We start from the raw sequence: 18,900 nt of genomic DNA on the forward strand, positions 1-18,900 counted from the left end.
TACAAGCTGCCTTTCACTAGCCCGGAGTGGCAGGGCTCTTGTCCAGCCTGTCAAGCATACAGGTCTGAAGAGTGACCACTGTGTGTGTCACAGACACTTGTATGTGACACTTGCTTTCAGGTACATCAACCCCTGAAGGGATATTAAGGACTGCAGGGGCTGGGAAATAAAGCCCCGAGGACATCTCTGCTAAAAACCTGTGTCGTGTTCCCAACAGGAATCCCCCCACTCCACTGGCTGGAAAAATGCTCTGTGGCTCATCCCTTCTTTTGTTACAAAGGGGGTGTGGTGCTTTTTAGTGAAAACTTACGAGCCAGAGCAAAGCTGCAGCTTGATTATTAATAGCTCAAGTAGAGAAAACCTATGGATTGTGGTAAATGAGTGTAACAGTGTTAGAAGACCCCAAATTCCAAACTGCAGACTCAGGCTCCCAAGCTGGGAGGATGAGATGCTGTGAAAGACAATGACCACTGAGCAATCGAGGAGCAAACACCATGAAGATCAGCCCTTATTATTATTAATGGTCTGAATTATTGTTATAGGCCTAACTGCCCAGGCATTTCAGTGTTCACAGTCCCTCTTTGGAGGCACCCAGCTCAAGCTTTGGTGCTTCCCTAAAGGAATCCATCCTTCAAACCTCACAGGGAACCCTGTTATGAGGCCTGGCATGTGTAATTTCTGTACAGGTTTGTAAGGTGTTTAGTATTCCTAGGGACAAAGGAGGGGGGAGACTGGGCACGTGGAGAAGGAAAAAAGGTACAAATGCCGAGGGAAAATGTTATATCCTTGTAAGTGAAAGACCAAAGAAAAGGTGGCAAGGCGCCATAGATTTTTTATGTTTTGTTTTTCAGTCACATAGTGAAGGCTCCAAAATATAACTGGTTTAAATGCAAAACTGTGGCTTTTATTTCCAAACATACAATAAATAGGTCCACCACAACTAGCCTCTAACTTCATTTTACATGGAAGGATTTTAAAATTAGTTTGTGCATATTTAAAAATTAAACTTCCCTTTGCACATTATTCCAAACATAACCGAACTGCATTACACACCAGCTCATGGTCTTGGCACTGTGACACAAGCAACCAATTAGAAACAGAGCTCTGTAGCCAGGACTTGTACAAAAATTGCATTTTGAATTGTTGATAAAAGATCTACCAACAATTAAAACTTTTGATGCAGTATACAAAAAACTTCAGTACAGAAATGCTGAAAAGCAAGTTGTCTTCTCTTCTGTTTCTGTAGAGACTGCAAGGTAAGTGGATTTATTAAGAGTTCACTATTTGCTATATGATACAATTTTCATACCAAAATATCTTTACTGCATAGTAACATTCCATCTTTTCAATGCAAAAAGAGATTAGATGCAGTCTTTTTATTTCATCCCTCATCACTGAATTTAAAGACATTTTTAACCGCATCTCTGTTTCATCACAGTGCAGAAGGCCCTTAATATTTCAAGGATTTATTCAGTCATATTTTTAATACAAAAGCAGAGGCTGAGGAAAAGCCAGAGTAGTCTATACACAATGCACAATCTGTGTACATTCTGAAGCTGTACCTCTTCAAGAACTAGTTATACACTCTTCAAACATATCCCTTTATCCAGCAATTCAAAATGCTTTAGATCAGAAGTTTTATATTAGAATCAATACAATATATGCATATAAATACATTTATACCCTTCGGTTGCTGAACAACCCAGATGGCTGCGAGGATGTGACCTGAAATGGTTCTCCATTGGTCTGGGATACCAACTTATGTTGGCAGCTAACTGTTAACCGAGAGAGTCACAGTAAAAAATGGAGCTCTCTGCACAGGGCAGGTGTGCCACAGCATCAGTTAAGACTAGGAACACCAGGTGAGACCCTGACCCCTTCAACAGGGCCAGGATTTCAACTTCTGTGAGATGCAACACACGGGCAACGTTTTTTCCCTCTGCCAACACTCCGTTCATAAAACGTCTCAGCAGAACAACAAAAACCCAAAAAATACAACAAACCAAAGCAAAGGTTTTACAACTGCAAGTTTCCAAGACAGGTGCTGCAGCTTTCAAATACAAAGGAAAAGTTTTATAATTAAAAAAGGAAGAAAAAAAATAACAAAACCCAAACCAAAAAGCGATGTGCAAGTGTGAAACTCAGAAGACGATAGCAGGGCTCGATCTAGACCTCGGGTCAGGCTGAAGCACAGAACCCAAACTGCCTGATGGAAAAACAGTTCTCACTGCAAATCTCATCTCCAGCTGAGCAGGGCGTTTGTGTATCTGTATGAAAACAGCCCTGCCCCACCCAGCACAGCCTGGGGCAGCAGCTCCAGGGTTCCAAGGCCCAGGTGGCTTTGTCCCCTGGGAGGGACAGAGCCACCAGCAGTGACTCCCACAGCCCCACGGGTGCTCCTGGGGCTGTCACAGCAGAGGGTGATGTGCTCTCAGTGCTCTCAGCTTGGCTTCTGAAAGGATGCAGAAATGTTGGCTGAGTATCCTCCAAAGGTGCTAGAGGTCTAAGTTTGAAGAGTTTCTTCCCACAATGCCAGGTATACAAATGTGTATCTTTTTAAATAATATTGCACATAAAAATCATTTTAAAATTTGTAGTGAAAGCAGGGTTGAAGGACAGTGTTTTCCAAAAGAGAATAAAAAGCTACCTGTACATAGTAAATTTTAATTTAAAGAACGCCAAGATTATTCAAAATCTAAGCACATAATACTGACAGAAAAATGTTAAATTGCACAATCTACATATAAATTAATTTGTAAATACTTAAAAGTTTTTAAACATTGAATACCCTTGATTTTACAAATCAGCTAGGTCACTGTCAAAGGATCAACTGAATGAGTTAGAAGTACTTTCCCCCAGAAAGAAACAGAAACAAAAGGATTTGCAGTCTCAGATGAAGCACTGGAAAGAGTTAAAGCATTTCAGCTCAGAGGTAGTGCTAAACACATCCAACTAGAAGTTCATTATATTTGAACTATGATGAAATAACGTAGTAAAATGTAGAAAGACTATAAAATTTACAAAAATAAATAGTTCTGAATGCTTTAGAAAATGCAAGAGACTTTGTTGGTAAGTGTCTTGATCTGCTTTTCTGACCAAAAGAAAGCAAAGCGTGTCTCATTTTTAAAATATACCCATCTCTAGTAACATGTCTGCAATCCACACAATCTAACTCTGCAACTTGACAGATGCCAGCTTGGCATAAACTCTGATATTAAAAATAAAGTGGAGGCTTTGTAAAAGATCACCTCGCATGAAATTTGCTTTGCAAGTAAATTCTTCTGTCAAATTAAAAATTGCACATAAAAAAGTTTTTGAAAGAGGCATGAGGGGTGATGAGGGTATGTGCCCATTGTTCCACATACACCCTGGAAGGAAAATGATGATTGCACAGTTCTGATAAATAATTTTCTTTCTTTAAAAAAAAAAATCTGCCACTTTTTTGGTTTATAAGTTTTGGAATTATTTAGAAAATCCTACTATGGACAAATTATTATTTAGTTTGCTTTTTAAAGAATTCTTTACAACTATTCCAGTGGCTTTTATCCTGAAACCAAATTAAAGTGGCAGTTTAAAAGTATCTTTGGGTAAAACAAGTATCAGGATCCAACCAGAATTTCCATGATGTGGTCCAACTCACTCAGATCTGTTCTGCATATCTGAATGTTGTTTGCTGAAGAAGAGTTACAAGATGGGAAGGTTTTCAATGGTTCTTCTGTAGCAAGAGATGGTGATCTGGGCGGCATCAAGGGAGGGCAACAGAAGTCTGAATCGTACATTGAAGTGTCAATATCTTCAAAAATATCATCTATTGCCAAATCCTTCAAGTAACTGGTTGAATTTGAAATCTCAAAGGAACCAAACACACATTCAGCTCCCTTCAAATCCTGTCTGTCATCTTCTAGTTTCAGACCAGTATTTTCTGGAAACTTTGGCTGGTCATCTCCAGTAGGAACCAGACAAGTAGGTGGGCTTATATCTTCTACAAAGTCTAAATCCTTCAGAATAGATGAAATAGCAGATGACATGTCGTCGTCTGAAACGATCAGCAGGCTGTTCTCAATCGGGTCTTCCACAGAGCGCAGGTCACAGCAGTGAGACTCCTGCTGACCCACACCTGAAGGCAACTGGAGGGCAATGCCAGGTGACTCCATGCCTGCGTAGCTGTGAGAAGCAGGAGCAATGCCAGGGCAGATATTCACTGGCTGCTGGTTGCTCTCCTGCCTCATCTCCTCCTGAATCTGCCGCACGGTGTTGGCGATGAGGACGGAGCGGTGCAGGTTGGGCTCCACCAGCATTTTGTACGTCTGTAACTTGGTGAGGCACATGTTGAGCACCAGCTGCCTCTTGAGCGGGTAGGACAGACTTCGACTGGAATCAAAGGCACTCGAGAGACCAGCCATGCTCTCCTCATAGTCACTCAGCTTGCGCTTTAGGCCTCTCCCCAACATGAACCTGGAAGACAAAAATTGTGAATTAACCTCGGGCAGGCCCAGTGGACAATGCTGAAAACCCTATACTGTACAATCTGTTGGTTAGCTGAGACTTTTGATGTCACAGAATATCAGGAGACAGCAAGAAATCCTACACAATACTACATCCATTGAAAAGATACAATTTCCAGCTATACTCTTACATGGCAACTTCTTTTCTAAACAGGAAATGTGGAAGAAATATACTAAATCTTTTTTTAAAAAGCTATATACTTCTAAGTATAACTGACCGCCCACATGAAATAAAATAGATGCTTACATCAAGGATCAAACAACTCTACAGAGTATTTCATAATTTCCATTTTAACATTCATTCTTGGGTACAGCAGGTAAGATTTCAAACTAGTTCTCAACACCCATTTTCTTCTCATTAAGGCATTCTAATGTCTTGTTCAGTGTCTCTGAGAACTCTGTGTAGGACTGATTCTTCTCTTTTTTTTTCTTTGGTGACCCAAAATTGTTTTACAGCAAGACCAACAGCAGGGCCTCCCATGGGATCCTTGTACCCATTCCACAGCTTGGTAGTTTGGTTAAATGTGGGAGGAAATCTGGCTGGGCCACTGAGCTCACAGACAGACAATGGGTGCTCATGGCTGCCGGTTCACAACTGCTATTGACTTCACACTAAGAACATCAGGCAGGAAGCTATCAAACAGCATTTTAAAGGTGACCAATTCTGGTAAAATAGTCAGGAAAAAAATCAGAATTTCGTTGCTTTCATTCTGCTTTGTGTGTTCTTGCACTGAAATAAAGTAGGTCTAGAACAATGTGGTACTAAAACCTGTACACACACACATCTAAAATATAAGTGATCCAAACAAATACCTGCTTGGGTACTTTGCAGTTACCATCCCAAGTCTAAGGAGTTTTATTAGGGACAAGCAGCCCTATGCAATCACTCATATAAACACAGAAAAGGAGCATACTCTGTACAGAAAAAACTGGTAAAATCTTCGTTACACACACCCTAAACTGTCCGTGAATACAGACACTTCGTTCTCAAACTATTAAAAAAAATTATGCAATCATAAATCAGACACCAGTGGCAGATTAAGGGCAGATCCTTCCTGCACAATGATCCAGACCCTGCATGCTGCCGAGGGCCTCCCAACTTCCTTTTCATGTGAGCACTGGATGCTGCCAGCAATAGCTCAGCTGATGGCCGCAGCTGCCAGCTGCTAGCCTGTTGCTAGACTTTTGGGGACAAGGAGAAGGCAGCAGGATAAAGCCTCTTTTACTTTCAGGATTTCTCCAGATTTGCAGGGAGCATGGCAGGGCTCAATGGCTACATCCATCTGCCCAGACAAGGCTGTTGGAGAACTCGTCTCCTCTGGAGGAAAAGAAAGCAAGCAAGCAGTGCATTCTCCTCAGCAAGACACGCAAGAGAAAACAGCTGCTACAGGAGTTTAGGTGTCAGACTTCTCAACAGTACACACTTTTTTTTTTAAGGACATATCTGGATGAAATTCAACTTGTCCTAGGACTGCATTTTTACTTCGCAGGGAGTAGTCTGGTCTATCTTCAATTCATTAACACAGTCCTTCTTGAAACAGCAACAAACTTTAATTACTTGTAATTTTACCACTGCTGCGATTTTTTAACTTTGGAACTCTGTTTTTCTCCAAAGGTTTCTGCTCAACTGCCACAGCAGCAGCTGAATCTCTTTAAAAACCAGAAGGTGTCTGGATGTGGTGTGCCTGTTCACCTGGGTCATCTTCCCACACTGATCATGTATCCCTCTCCCCCTCCGGCACCCCATTAAGAGCAAACACACCCAGCCAGTACCGAGCACTTCATCACAACAAAATCAGAACGAATCTGGATACAAAGTTCAGGCACAAAATACAATAACAAAGTATTCTGAGGAGGCAGTGTGTGTGTCAAGGATCGTCAAACTACTGACAATAATGTCAGTAACTGGTCATTTTTGACACAATCCATGGAAAATCACATTTATGCAGGCCAAGTAGACTGTTGCTAAATATACCAACTCTCATCGTGAAGACAATAATTTATGCAAATCCTAAACTCACAATAAAATTGTGAACTCTCCATTTTAAGTAGCATTTAAACGTTGTGTACTACCTTAGGCATTACCTCATAGCATCACCATAAGAATAAAACTTATGCATCAAAACAGCTGTTTCTTCACAAAGCACCATCATTCTGTGCACTGCATACTAGTGGGGTTTGTGTGTTTGTTTGTTTTCTCTCAATCAAATTAACAGACCAAAATTTACACTCATAAGGGAATCAAGTTATGACCATGCAGGAAACAGCAATTCTGACATTTCATACATTCAGTATGCTTGGTTTTGATAATTTACTGCTTTTAGTATTTTTTTTAATGCACATTTATACTTTGTTAGACACATGGGACATTGTATTCTTATCTATTTGAATTATATAAATGATGTTAATTCCTAACATCTCAAAAATGTGCTAGTATTTAAATTCTGTAAGCAAGCTTAAAGAGCAAGCAGACTATGATATGCAAGGATGTATAATTTTACAAAAATAACTTAATATAATGTTTTACTTTCCAATTCAACCAGCAGTCTAGTTAGACTAAATATTTCATGCTCATGTAGGAAGACACCTCTTTTTATATTCCTCAAATTACCTCCATAAAATTTGTCCCAGAGCATTTTAGAAATATGTAACAATGCTTGAGCATGACAGAACTTGACTATAAAAATGGAGTGCAAGAAACACTATTTGCTCCAACTTCAAAAAGCTTCTACTTAACATTCTCCCCACTCTCAAGATGTGTTTTTAAAATAAACAAACATAGTACTACCTTACATTTTAGAAATTCTGTCTAACATTGATTTATTTCCTAACAGGAAGGATCTCCTACTCTCCCTCCAGGAGCTAGATGACTTCAGCAGTTAGATAAAAATTTGGAAAAGGCTAATAAAAACCAGAGTACCATTGGTACAGAGGATTTAAAAATGACTAGTGTCATGGTTGCTACAGGAGACATTAAATTTCAGTTCTTGTCAAACACACTCAGCTGCTGACCTACAAAAGACACAAAGCCCCTTTGTTAGCAGCTAATCTACATTTTATCAGGCCTTTTGCTTTACTTTCTAACACAAGAATTTCTGATGGGATCAGATCCTTAACAAACTACTATGTATTTTCTATGTTGCTTGTTCTTCTGTAGCACTGTGTATTTACACCTCATCCCAAACCCAAAATTCAGTCAGATGCTCTCTTTTGCAGCATTACTTTGCAGCAGAAGATGCTGGTGGCATTATTTAATTATGCAGTGCTTATTCCACTTCAATTTTTGGTAGCAGGGCAAATAAGCAGCTGCACACACACACACAAACTGGCAGTTGCCTGCTCAGAGCAGCACAGTCTGGGCACAGTCTAAAGCAGTCTCCAGAAACTGCACTCTCCTTACTCCAGCCTAATTCCAGGAACCTACTCACACCTCAAAAATCTGATCAACTAACAGGATTTTGGGATGTGCCAATCTGATAATTCTGTAATTTGTAAGTAAATAAACTGAATAAAAATCAAAAGTTTATGCCAACTTCAAATGTGAGGTCCATACACTGCTGGTTCAATTATAAATGCAGCAAGCTCTAAGTCACTCTTTTCTTGAACTTGAAAAAGCTCCACAACAGATTTTTTTTTCCATTCAGATGATCTATTTTAGAATCTTTTGTCATGAAAAAAACAGGAACAATGAGGAGCAACACGTCTCAACTTTTTTCCTGGCATTTTCTCATCCTCATTATAGTAATGTGAACTGAGCCCCAGGCCGTTTATGGCAGAATGTTTTTTTAGTGAAAATGGTTTTTCAGATATAGAGAAAAGGAAGCAAAGTGAACCCAGTTTTTGGGAGTACCAAACTCTCTATTCACATCACTGAACTACGATGGAGTCTAAGTAGAAATTCTGCCCTGACAGCATGTTCCTCAGCTCCTTCCAGTCCTCCATGGAGGACATTTCACAGCAACTCCTCCCTGCTAAGATGGGAAGAAGCATCCAAGCACTGTAATCCTACACCACACCAGGGTTTGAAAAAACTTGGGAGGGAAAAGGCACATCCCTGGTTGGCAAATCCACACAATACCAAACAAACAGGCCTAGTCAGGGTGCAGCTACTCAGAAGAAACATTCCAGGGTACCAAGAAAAATTCACATTGCAATGTGTTGTGGACAATACAGGGCCCGTGCCACCATTTCAGTTCCATCTGTCACACAGTCTGACAGTGCAGCTGCCACTGACACATGGTTGGGAAGTACAGCTGGGAACACTCTCAAGGAATAATGCAACATGTGAAAACCTTCAATTACTTCTATCTGGGCAAACTACTACTTTAAAACTTTTTTGGAAGATGAGGGAGAAGAACTAAAGGGAAAAGTTAAACAATGTTTAGAACTCAGGACCTCACAGAGTTTTAATTTTCAGTAGAGAAAAGCTTCAGAAATAATGAGTGTACCAAACACAACTGTCAGGGTTCGTATGGTCTGAACATGAACTTTTCATGCACAAAACAAGCACTGTATTAAACTACACAACAGTTATTTATTTACCACTAAATATGTTTGAATAGCAAGATCATCAATAAAGCATCTGGCCTTCACTATGCAGGTAAAGATAACTGAATTCACAGTAGTTCCTTTTGGCTTTTAAGAGTATTATTAAATTCAAACTTGCTTGATCCTTTCTGTACAGCCACACTGCTGCATTTTTCAGCCCAAGACTGTCTCGAAGTGAAATACTACTTTTTCTTACAGGAAAAAAAGTACTAGCTTTGCAGGTGTGTAAGCACCTCAATGAGTGAAAGTTGCCTGTCCAGTTTGAAGTAATGTAAGTTAAGTATTAAAATCAAAATTAGAGACTCCTTGCCATTGTAATTTGGGCAATTCTCTTTCAAAGTCTCCTTTGTCTCATAAATGTAGAACCCATGTAAGAGTAAAGACAGAGAGAAGTCTCTCTGTGCTGTACACTCGTGTTAGTGACTGACCAAGGCTGGCTGACAACCTGGTGCTCTGCTCTCCCCTCTCTTCCATGGACACATCTCACAAGCACAAATCTATCTGCAGAAGTGCAAAGGAAGACAAACACCCCAACAGTTACGGCTGCTTCCCAGAATTATTCCATGTATGCTGCACGCTACTTTCCCCTATCCAAAACACGTTTCTTGACATAACACAACTTCATGAGCAGTTTTAATTCTGTGCTGGACTGGCTATTGGCTTGTATTTCATGTAGAAGAAAGTGCACAAGAAAAAGGAAAGGCTGAAGGTGCAGTTAACAGACACAGCACAAATCCCCTCCTCCCATCCAGGCTTAGTGCTGATCACTTGGACGTGCCTTACATAACAGTGTAAGCTGTCAGAGCACACACAACATCCTTGATCTGGGGTCCCCAGCATGCGCTGGAGATCCCCACACGACATCTCAGCTGTCACCCAGAGCAAGTGAGAAAAGGACTAAATGCCTTAGAAACATCGAAGTAAAAAGCAGTTTAAACCTGAAGATACTTCCAAATATACAGAAGTGTGTTGAAGTCCCTTGCCTCCCCCACCCCCTCTCAGCACTGCCCCAGTTTAGCCAAGATGAGTAACTGCTGGAGAAGGCACAAGTGACTAAAAGTGTGCATACAGGGAGGAGTGCAGTCCTACCAGCTTACTCCCATACCTAAACTCCTATGCAACAACTTCTTCACAGGGGTCAGAAAGGAGCAGAAAATATCTGCTCAAAGAAGACTTAATGTCAACTTTTTGGTCAACAAATCCTGACCCATAACACAACCACGGTCTGGTACAAAGCAACTGGAACACAGAACCAAGATATGCTACTGTTCAAACTCAAGAAATCCCACCAAAACAACAAACAAACCCCAAAACAAACACACACACCCCAACCCTGAAAACAAAACAGAGAAAAACCCCACACCTTAAGGATTTCCCCACATTTTGAAAGTAAGACTAGCCTGAATAGCATTCATAAGATACAAGAAAGCAACGAGAGGAAGACTGAGTTTAGCACAGAATTATTCTAGAATTAATAACTTTCCCACTGGAAAGTACAAAATAAACCTGTAACATAGACAAATATTTTAGGAACTGAAACTATGTTTAGGAAACACTTAGAAGTAAGTTTTACCTTGGTTTAAAAGTTAGTTTGAAACATCCCACAACAACCTGTTTATATTATGTCTACTGTGATCCGGAAAATTCCTGCACTTAAAGACATCTTTCTAAGTTCCTTACTCCCATTTCATTTCACAAAGCACTGATAAGAGCTTTGCTTTACAAAGAGCTAAGTTTCAGAGCATGGCATTTCACTCTGGGAGTGAAGGAACTCCTCTGTTAGGATCTGTACCTTCCACAGCTAAAACACACAGGTTCCAGTGCTTAGAAATTTCCATCCTTAAAAAAACACAAACTAAACTACTATCACTCTTGTTCTGTCATTTGCGCATCTCGTTCCACATTTATTAATAAAGCTCATGTATATTTTTAAAGAGAATGTGTTTCGCAAGGTTTTTTCAGTGATTTTGAGAGGATTATTTTTAGTGGAAGAAGGGCCCTGGAATCATTTAAACTAAGAATCAATACTAGTTGGCAAAAGTCAATACATGATCAAGAGTTACTAAACCTAGAAACTCCCATAGTAAAACTAAACTATAATTAAATGAGAACATAAGACTCATAAAGGAAACAACAAGAACCAAACCACCACGGTTCCACCAAAGCATCTCATTGGAGAAACAGAGGATCACTAGAGCTGTAAATGCAATGATAGATCTCTTACAGATTGTTCTAGTCAACTGAACACTTCTCAATCTCCTATTTGCTTCAAATACAGATACCAGATGCATTCACCTAATAACACTGACACACATTTTAGGGTTGCAGTGATCTAAAAGATCAATTAATAAAGGACTTATAGCTTATTAAATATTAAAAATTGGCATGCCCACACTTTAAGAGAAAAAACTGGACCATTAACAGTAAAAGCAAACAAGAAGAAAAGCACTTTTCCTGATAGAGGACTGTGCATTTATTCTTTCAGTGACCAAATCAGAAATCATTGAATATTCTCTTGTAGTACACAATTCTACTTCAGTATCCAAAGTCTCACCTTCTCACAAGACAAAATTGCAGCTGAACAGTGGATCTTGCCATAAGACTGAAGTCTTAGTTAAGCAATTTTCAAGAAAAATGTGATCTTAAGGCAATATGCTTTATTGCACACTAATAATTCCCCCTTATGAAGGAAAAAAAAAATTAATGGAAATTCAGAGTTTCACCTCATTTTATATTATATATTCCATTTTTAAAAGATATATTTCAGTTTACCATTTTAATCCACAAATAACATCTGCAGCTCATTATCAGAACATGCCCAATGCACATAAGAAACAATTTCATAAAATCATACAAGTAATTACCCTTAGAAAACAGAGAGGAGTCCAGGCAGGAAGATTCTGGATTTTGCATAAAGCGTGGTCATCCAAGAGTCTTGAACTATCCCAGAGGCCAAGCCATCCACCGAGGTAGGATGATGAGGCTTAAGAGGAAAAACAAAACAAGACCAGAGCATTTAATTACTATGTGGTGGTTTCTGGCTTTTTAAACCAGAAGCATTAAGCACACAATTCAATAATTTTTTTAAATGATTTGTGCTAAATTCTATTAAAGCAGACAAATATGGGTAAAACCCCCTAAAATTCATGAATACACTGAAATAAGGGGACCTAACAGTTTCACCTGTGAACACATAAAATGTGGAAATTATCGTTCATAAATGAATATTACAGAATGTTGATCCTTTAAGTGTTTAAGGCTTTAGGATAAGGACTTGCACTGCTACTTCCTCAAGTAATCGAACACCAATTTACAATTGTAATCATCATCTTCAAAATTACATAATCAGGAGAGAGAATATCATTCACTGTGAAGAACTACATTTCAGAATTATCCCCTACCGCTTACAGGCTGCAAAAGCAGTTAGATTTTTAATTCCCCAACTTTCCTCTTTTTCAGCATACACAAAACCAGTATGAGAAGACAGTTGACAAAGTGTCCTACGACTGTGTCTAATATTCAGTGTGGCACCATTTCCATCAAACCCCTGATATAGCAACATCTGCAGTATGACTAGAGACCACATGGATTAAATCATGGATTAGCTCAAGGCATTGGAAACTGGGAAATGTGAAAAGGCTGAAGTGACAGTAAACTATGGACTAGGCTAGGAAATGTGGAGGGAATCTCACGATCCATGCTCTTGAGGTCTCACCTCCACCTGGAGAATCAAAGTTATGAATTGCAAGAATTAAAGCCCTTGCAGGGGCTAACAGCCTGCAGCCAGGATTGGATGTGACATGCCTGTTTGTGCAGATCACACACACAGACACCTGACCCAGCTACGGCAAACCGCAGGAGCAAGGATCGGCACTATCCGGGCAAACACAGGCCTTCGTGATCACAAAGCAAGAGTTCATACATTATTTCACAAATCTTAAAAGAATACATAGTGAAAGGCAATCTTACATTCAGACAGACGGGCAAGTAAACGCCTACAGTTCATCTTACATAGCAACTCAAAGCCTGATGCTACCAAAGGGCTCCTCCGCTTACAGAACCTCGGAACTGTAAAGATGCAGTAAAACAGCAGTAAAATGCCCGTGACCTACGCAAGCCAAATCTAACCCACAGCAACAAACACAGTAATATCTCCCTCCTCCTCCTAGAAGATGACTTCTTTCCCAGTATAATGATATCCACGCTATCTGTAAATAATTAAAAAAAAAAAAAAAAGCCCCAAGCAAAGAGACAAATGAAGATCCACGACCTATTTGCTCTGAAACAGCAGCACTTCAGATGGTCACTACTGAGGTTCAATAAAGTGTACTTCTTGGGTCACAGGGAGAGGTGTGCAGTCACTGCATTCTCTATACACTGAATATAAAAACACATGCTTTAGAGTTTGAGGATTCTTTAATGCTAAAACAACTTCACAAAGCTAACAAGCACAGTAAAAAGTTTCAGATTTTAGCACCTTAGGTAAAAAACCCCAAACCCCAAAAAATTAGAAGCACTGGATAAAACAAATAGTACTGTTACTTGTGTTTTAGAAGTCCAATATTTTGCTAGAAGGAGATGAAGTCAAGAAGTTTTCAAATTTAATTTCTTTATTAGATACTTCAAAGGATTCCTGCAGAAGTAACTGTGGAGGTTTTGACTTTTGCCCTGTATGATTTCACACTGGGTTGGTTGAGTGTCAGGAAGAAGTACAGAACCAAGGTTATTAGGTTTAGTTTTTACAATCTGTTAGGAAAAAAAAAAACAACCATAGAAGACACAGAGTAGCTGCAAATCACTATTAATTGTATCTCTAGTGGATTACTTTTTGTCTTCCCTTCCTAATAGTTCATATTTAGGGGTCACTTCAGAATTTGGAGATTATAGCATCATTTCAACATTAATGGTATTTCCCACACTGCAGTTAGCTGCCTGAACTACGGAATTTTACCCACATCAAAAATTAAGTGGAAAACTACTGCATAAGGCTCCTACCTATGCTTTTAGAAACGAGCATTCCAACACAGTTTGAAAAATTCCAGGCCTAACTAGGGCAGAAATTATTAACTCCACCTATTTGCGAGCTTAATCTGCAATATGCATAAAGACCAATCTTATGCTCCTCCGGTAGTATCCACCTGCTCGTAGCCCAGACTAACACACGTTTCCTACGCCGAACAAAACCTACTATTAAAAATGTAATTGCAGCTTATACGTAAATCGCAACTACTAAGCGGCAGCAATGAGGAGTACCAGGATGGAACCGCTGGGATCCAGGGAAAGCCCTTTCCTGCCGCCCTCCCGCCGCCGCTCCCGCGGCTCCTGCCACCATTTGGCCTTTGTGGAAGGAGCGTCGGTGCTTCCTGCGGGCGTCCCGCGCCCCCCCCGCGGCCGTGGGCAGCGGTAACCAGAGACAGCCTTGGGCTTCCCGAGCTGCGAAAAGTTACACTCCTCCCCCTTCCTCCGCCCGGCTCGCTCAGACCCCGGCCGGGCTAATTATAACTGCGCGAACAACTTCCACCGCCGGCCGCGCTCCGGGCGCTCCCCCCGCGCCCGGCCCGGCTCCCCGCGGCCGCCTTGCCCGCACCCCGGCCCCGCTGTGCCCCCGGCCCCAGCCCAGCTCCCTGGGGCCGCCGTCCCTCCGCACCGCACCACCCCGGGGCCCGCCGCCCGCTCCACCTGTCCCCGCTGTCCCCTCCTCTCCCACCGCACCGCCGGGTGCCCCTCCGCCCCTCACCGGCAAGGCCCCCCGCCCCGTCGGGGCTCCCGCCGCCCCCGCCTCGGCCTCGGCCTCCCGCCGTGCCCGGCCATCACCCCGCGGCCGCCGCTGCCCTCCCCCTGCCCCCGGCTCCCAGCCCCGCGCCCTCCCGCGCCTCCCGACCGGCGCCTCACCTGGGAGCAGAGGAACCCCCGTTCCTTCGCAGCCGGCCGAGCTCCCTCCCTTCGGCGGGGCTGGGACTCGGGCCGGGAGGAGGCGGAGGCAGCGCCACCCCCGCCGGGCCCCGGCAGCCTCCGCTCCGCCCTTCCCTCCGCCCGCCGCTCCCGCGGGGGGGCGCTGCGCGCGCCGCGCGCGCCAGCTGCCCGCCCTCCCATTGGCCGGCGGCCCTTTCAACCTGCCCCGGCAACCATTTTCTGATTGGCCGCCGAGCCTAGGGGGCGGGGCTACGGCTGGCCCCGCGGCACCGCCCAATGAGAGAGCCGGGAGAGCTGAGGGGGCGGGGCATCGCGCCCGCCTCGCCCAATGAGGACACGGGCGCCGCCGAGTCCCGCGTTCCCCCGCGCGGCTCTCCGGGGGCGGCCCCGCCCGCGCTGCCGGGGGCGGCGGAGCGGCCGCGCCGGGCTCGGGCCGGCACCGCGCTGTTCCGGCCGCTGCCGCCGCCGCACTTTGCGCCTTGAAACGCCGCGGAGCCACGGGCCAGCCCGGACCCAAGCCCACAACCACCCCTGCCCCCCGTCCTTTTTTTTTTTTTTCAATAAACTCGCGGTCCGTCTGTGACCGAAACTACCAAATTTCAGTAAAAGGCACGCCCAGGGCCTCTACAGAGCAGCGTTCCTACAACGCCCGGTGCCAGGGCTGTTGGGAAACGAGGCGCACACGTCTCCCGACCAGCCCTAGCGCTACGTCAAACATTGCACAATTCTCCTATGAATATTCACTTGATTTTTTTTTCCTCTCAAAGATGAGGTGGTTTTAGCCATGCTCAAACGTCGTATTTGCTTTTCACGGGCATTTGCGTAATCAAGTTACACTGGCGTGAGTGTTTGTACAAACCAGATTTCAAAATCTGACATTGAAGTATTTGTAAAGATCGATTTTGATTCTTTGTCAAACCCTGCCATGGGTTGGTTTACCTGATGCATCCCCGAAGAGCTGCTTGATCTAAACCCATCTCTGAAAGAGTCAATCTCTAGGACATTAAAATCAAACAAAACTCAAGGACATGTGCACAGACCAAGTTCACACACAAGGTTCCATGCTGGTCCCATAAATACTACAGAAACATTTGAAATTGTCTGGTGGAGATACACTACAATTTTGATGAAAGATCAGCTGCTTTTTGTGATTATTCAGCAAAGGAGATTTTTTCTTTTAACTTGCAGGTCCAACAGATTTTAACCCTTGTGTCTCCTGATGGGCGCTCGTGAAGGAGTACAAGTGTGCAAGGCCTGACCCAAATGCAGGGGCGAAGGACAGAGGGACAGAAAGCAGGAGCTGAACCCTGCAGGTCCCTTGCTGAGGACGAGGGGACCGTCTCTCCAGGCCACCTCTCTCCTGCAGCGTGGTGCCCCCAGTTCCTCAGCCACAGCTGTGCTCTGACCTCACTGCTGGGGGTCATGGAGCACAGAAGGGGAGCGAGTGCTGCCATGAGAAGCACTAATGAATCCTTTTTGACACGCTGCCGGAGCTGTGTCACCTCCCCGAATGGCTGAAGGGTGACACCTCGACCTCCATGGTCCATCTGCTGCACCAAGTGTAAGTGTCAGCACTGAGGGGGAGAGTGGACCAAATGCTTCCCCAGACCCCTTCCTTCCCACCACACACTGTGGCTTAAGGGGAGAAGTAACTCTGAGATGTTCAGGATTCTTCTGTCCGCTAAAGTCAGCCAGGGACAACCAGGAGTATTGCACCAGGACCGACCCCTGCCATATGCTGGGGATTATCTCCAAGGAATACACACAGGATAGGCGTAGCTGGTGCAGAAGGGACAGATCTGGAATCTTTATGTCTAATACAGAATACAAAGGGGCAGTTTAACCAGCAGTACCACCAGAGTGCCCCCATAGTTTTAGCCAAGATTAGGCTTTGCAGACTTGACCCATGCCAAAAGTCTGTGACCTCTGGCAGCCCTGCAGCACCAGTGCAGTCCTGGACAATTGTTCCCGTTCTACAGCTCAAGGCAATGCTTGAGCCTCTGGTGCAGCCATTCTCCTCCAGTCCAGCAGACCTTCCAGAAACACACCAACACCGGTCACCTTCACTTTCCTTGCTCTTTCTTGAGTGATTAATCTAAGGTGGTCAGCTGTTCTGTAAGCAGTTTTTGTTCTGTGCAACAGAAAAGCGTGAATGTGCCTTGTATAGCGGGGTGTTTCTAGAAAGGTCAGTTGTTTCAAGCATGCTCTGACAAGAGCTACAGAAAAAAAGCACCTGAGGTTGTTTAAGTGCATGCACCAGAACTTTGGATTCATGGCTTAACACTTGAAGAAGTTAATAGAAATGACACAAAATATGATGATTATTTGTAAAGAGTTTGGTCACTTTTTTGCTAGTGTTAACAGTGGGATTCACATAAAAGAACTGGAACCTTGTTTAGCTTGGCAATAATTAATGTCTTGTGCTGAAAGAGCCATGCTTGTCTCACACAGTAAAGAATTCAGAGGTCTGCACTCACATACAAGATCTTTCTTAACAAAAAACTTCTATTAAAAGGTCCTTACGTTCTCAAATGAGGTCATGTTCTAGGAGACTAATGCTCTCCCATTTTGACTTGAACTAAGCTTGAGGCAAACAGAGGATTGCATATGATTTTTTAATGATTTAAAAGTGGCTTTTCAGTATGACTATACTCACTGCAGCAGGCCAGGATGCCATTCTCATGAGCAGCATATTTGCTTTTGCAGCAAATTTCACATAAACCAGGGAAAAACACAATCCTCAAACCAATCAGCGTCTCTATATAACTCAGCTGAAAGGAACGCTGGAGGTTTGCTACTTCTTCTTACCTTCATACTCAGCATCTATTCAAAAACACAGTTCCAGGAACACAGGGGCTAATGAAGACTGCTTTCCTATGGATTTATGCCTGTCATTAATTACTCTGTGTCTAAGTACGAGCTTTCATTGAAGCTGGTCTCATGCCTGGAAACTTATGTCTCTCCCTTTTCTGGATTATTGGATATCAGTACAGAATGTTGTTTTCTCCTGGTATCTCCACACTTGGAAACTTTCTAAAAATGTAGTGACTGTGAGATCTGCCATATTTGATTGAAATAAATTAGCTATTCTAAAGCTGAATGGCAGAATGATCCTGTTATGTCATCCTTCCATATGGAAGTGAGAAAGGCAGAGCACACTGCATTAATGCCTGGGGTAGTTTTACCACCTCTTTTTGGTGGTAAAGCCTCTGTGAACAAACAAATCCTATGCTTAGTCAAGTTTATTAGAAAAAGCTATGACACAAGATGGTTATTACAAAACCTAACAACACCTTACTGAATATTTCTCAGAGTAGGAAATTAGCCACTGTTCTCTTTTGTAAAAAGAATCATAATTTACAAGAAAAAGCACTTTCCCCATATACCTTTCAAACAAAGCAGAGACACAAAAACAAATGACAGTACCAAGCTTCAATTTAAACAATTGACCATTCAACAATTTTGTCTTAAACTTCAGTTGATGCTTTACATTTTAGCTTTCATGTTTTCCAGATTCTGTACTAGGGGTGTAGTTCTGAGCCTCATATTAAGTGTTAGTAAGCTCTTTTCACAGAGTAGGTAGACAAAACAAATCCTTTTCCTGCTGAAGATCAAGGACAATGAGTACGACTTTCAGGCCCGAAGCACAAACAATGGTGGACAGAAGAGAAAAACAAGAAGGATGAGACCTCACAATCTGAAGCTGTAATTGGACAATTAAACTCCAATATGCAAATTGACCAAAAGTTACAAAAGTGTAAGACCTCACACACAGGTGTGACTGGCTTTCCATTTTGTGACCTTTCTTAGTCCACCTTGGGTGTAGCCCCGGTCAAGCTTTTGTCCTGCCCAAGGTATATCCTAAAGGCCTTTTAATAAATACCTACTTTAGCTCTGTCCAGTCTCAGTTTCAGCCTTCCCAAAGTATCACAGT

At 42.7% G+C, this 18,900-nt stretch overlaps 1 protein-coding gene across 8 annotated transcripts; it reads right to left on the reverse strand.

Moving 5' to 3' along the window:
• Positions 1-877: 877 nt before the first annotated feature.
• Positions 878-15,103, reverse strand: LOC134551638 (SERTA domain-containing protein 2-like). 8 transcript variants are annotated; one of them, XM_063399497.1, is made up of 6 exons: positions 14,946-15,084; positions 13,596-13,799; positions 13,324-13,430; positions 13,023-13,121; positions 11,918-12,036; positions 878-4,455 (listed from the first exon to the last, which is right to left on the reverse strand). In XM_063399497.1, exon 6 carries the CDS (start codon positions 4,449-4,451, stop codon positions 3,600-3,602), a length of 852 nt encoding a protein of 283 aa, XP_063255567.1. In that variant the 5' UTR covers positions 4,452-4,455; positions 11,918-12,036; positions 13,023-13,121; positions 13,324-13,430; positions 13,596-13,799; positions 14,946-15,084; the 3' UTR covers positions 878-3,599. The 8 variants fall into 8 exon arrangements, with proteins under 8 accessions (XP_063255567.1, XP_063255571.1, XP_063255572.1 ...); XM_063399501.1 differs by lacking the exon at positions 13,324-13,430; XM_063399502.1 differs by lacking the exon at positions 13,023-13,121.
• Between the last annotated feature and the right edge of the window lie 3,797 nt (positions 15,104-18,900).

The sequence above is a fragment of the Prinia subflava genome, chromosome 5 (assembly GCF_021018805.1).
Source record: "Prinia subflava isolate CZ2003 ecotype Zambia chromosome 5, Cam_Psub_1.2, whole genome shotgun sequence".
Classification (NCBI taxonomy): domain Eukaryota; kingdom Metazoa; phylum Chordata; class Aves; order Passeriformes; family Cisticolidae; genus Prinia; species Prinia subflava.

Excerpts from the sequence above, each read along its gene's own strand:
- LOC134551638 (XM_063399500.1), bottom strand. The coding sequence starts at position 4,451 with ATGTTGGGGAGAGGCCTAAAGCGCAAGCTGAGTGACTATGAGGAGAGC.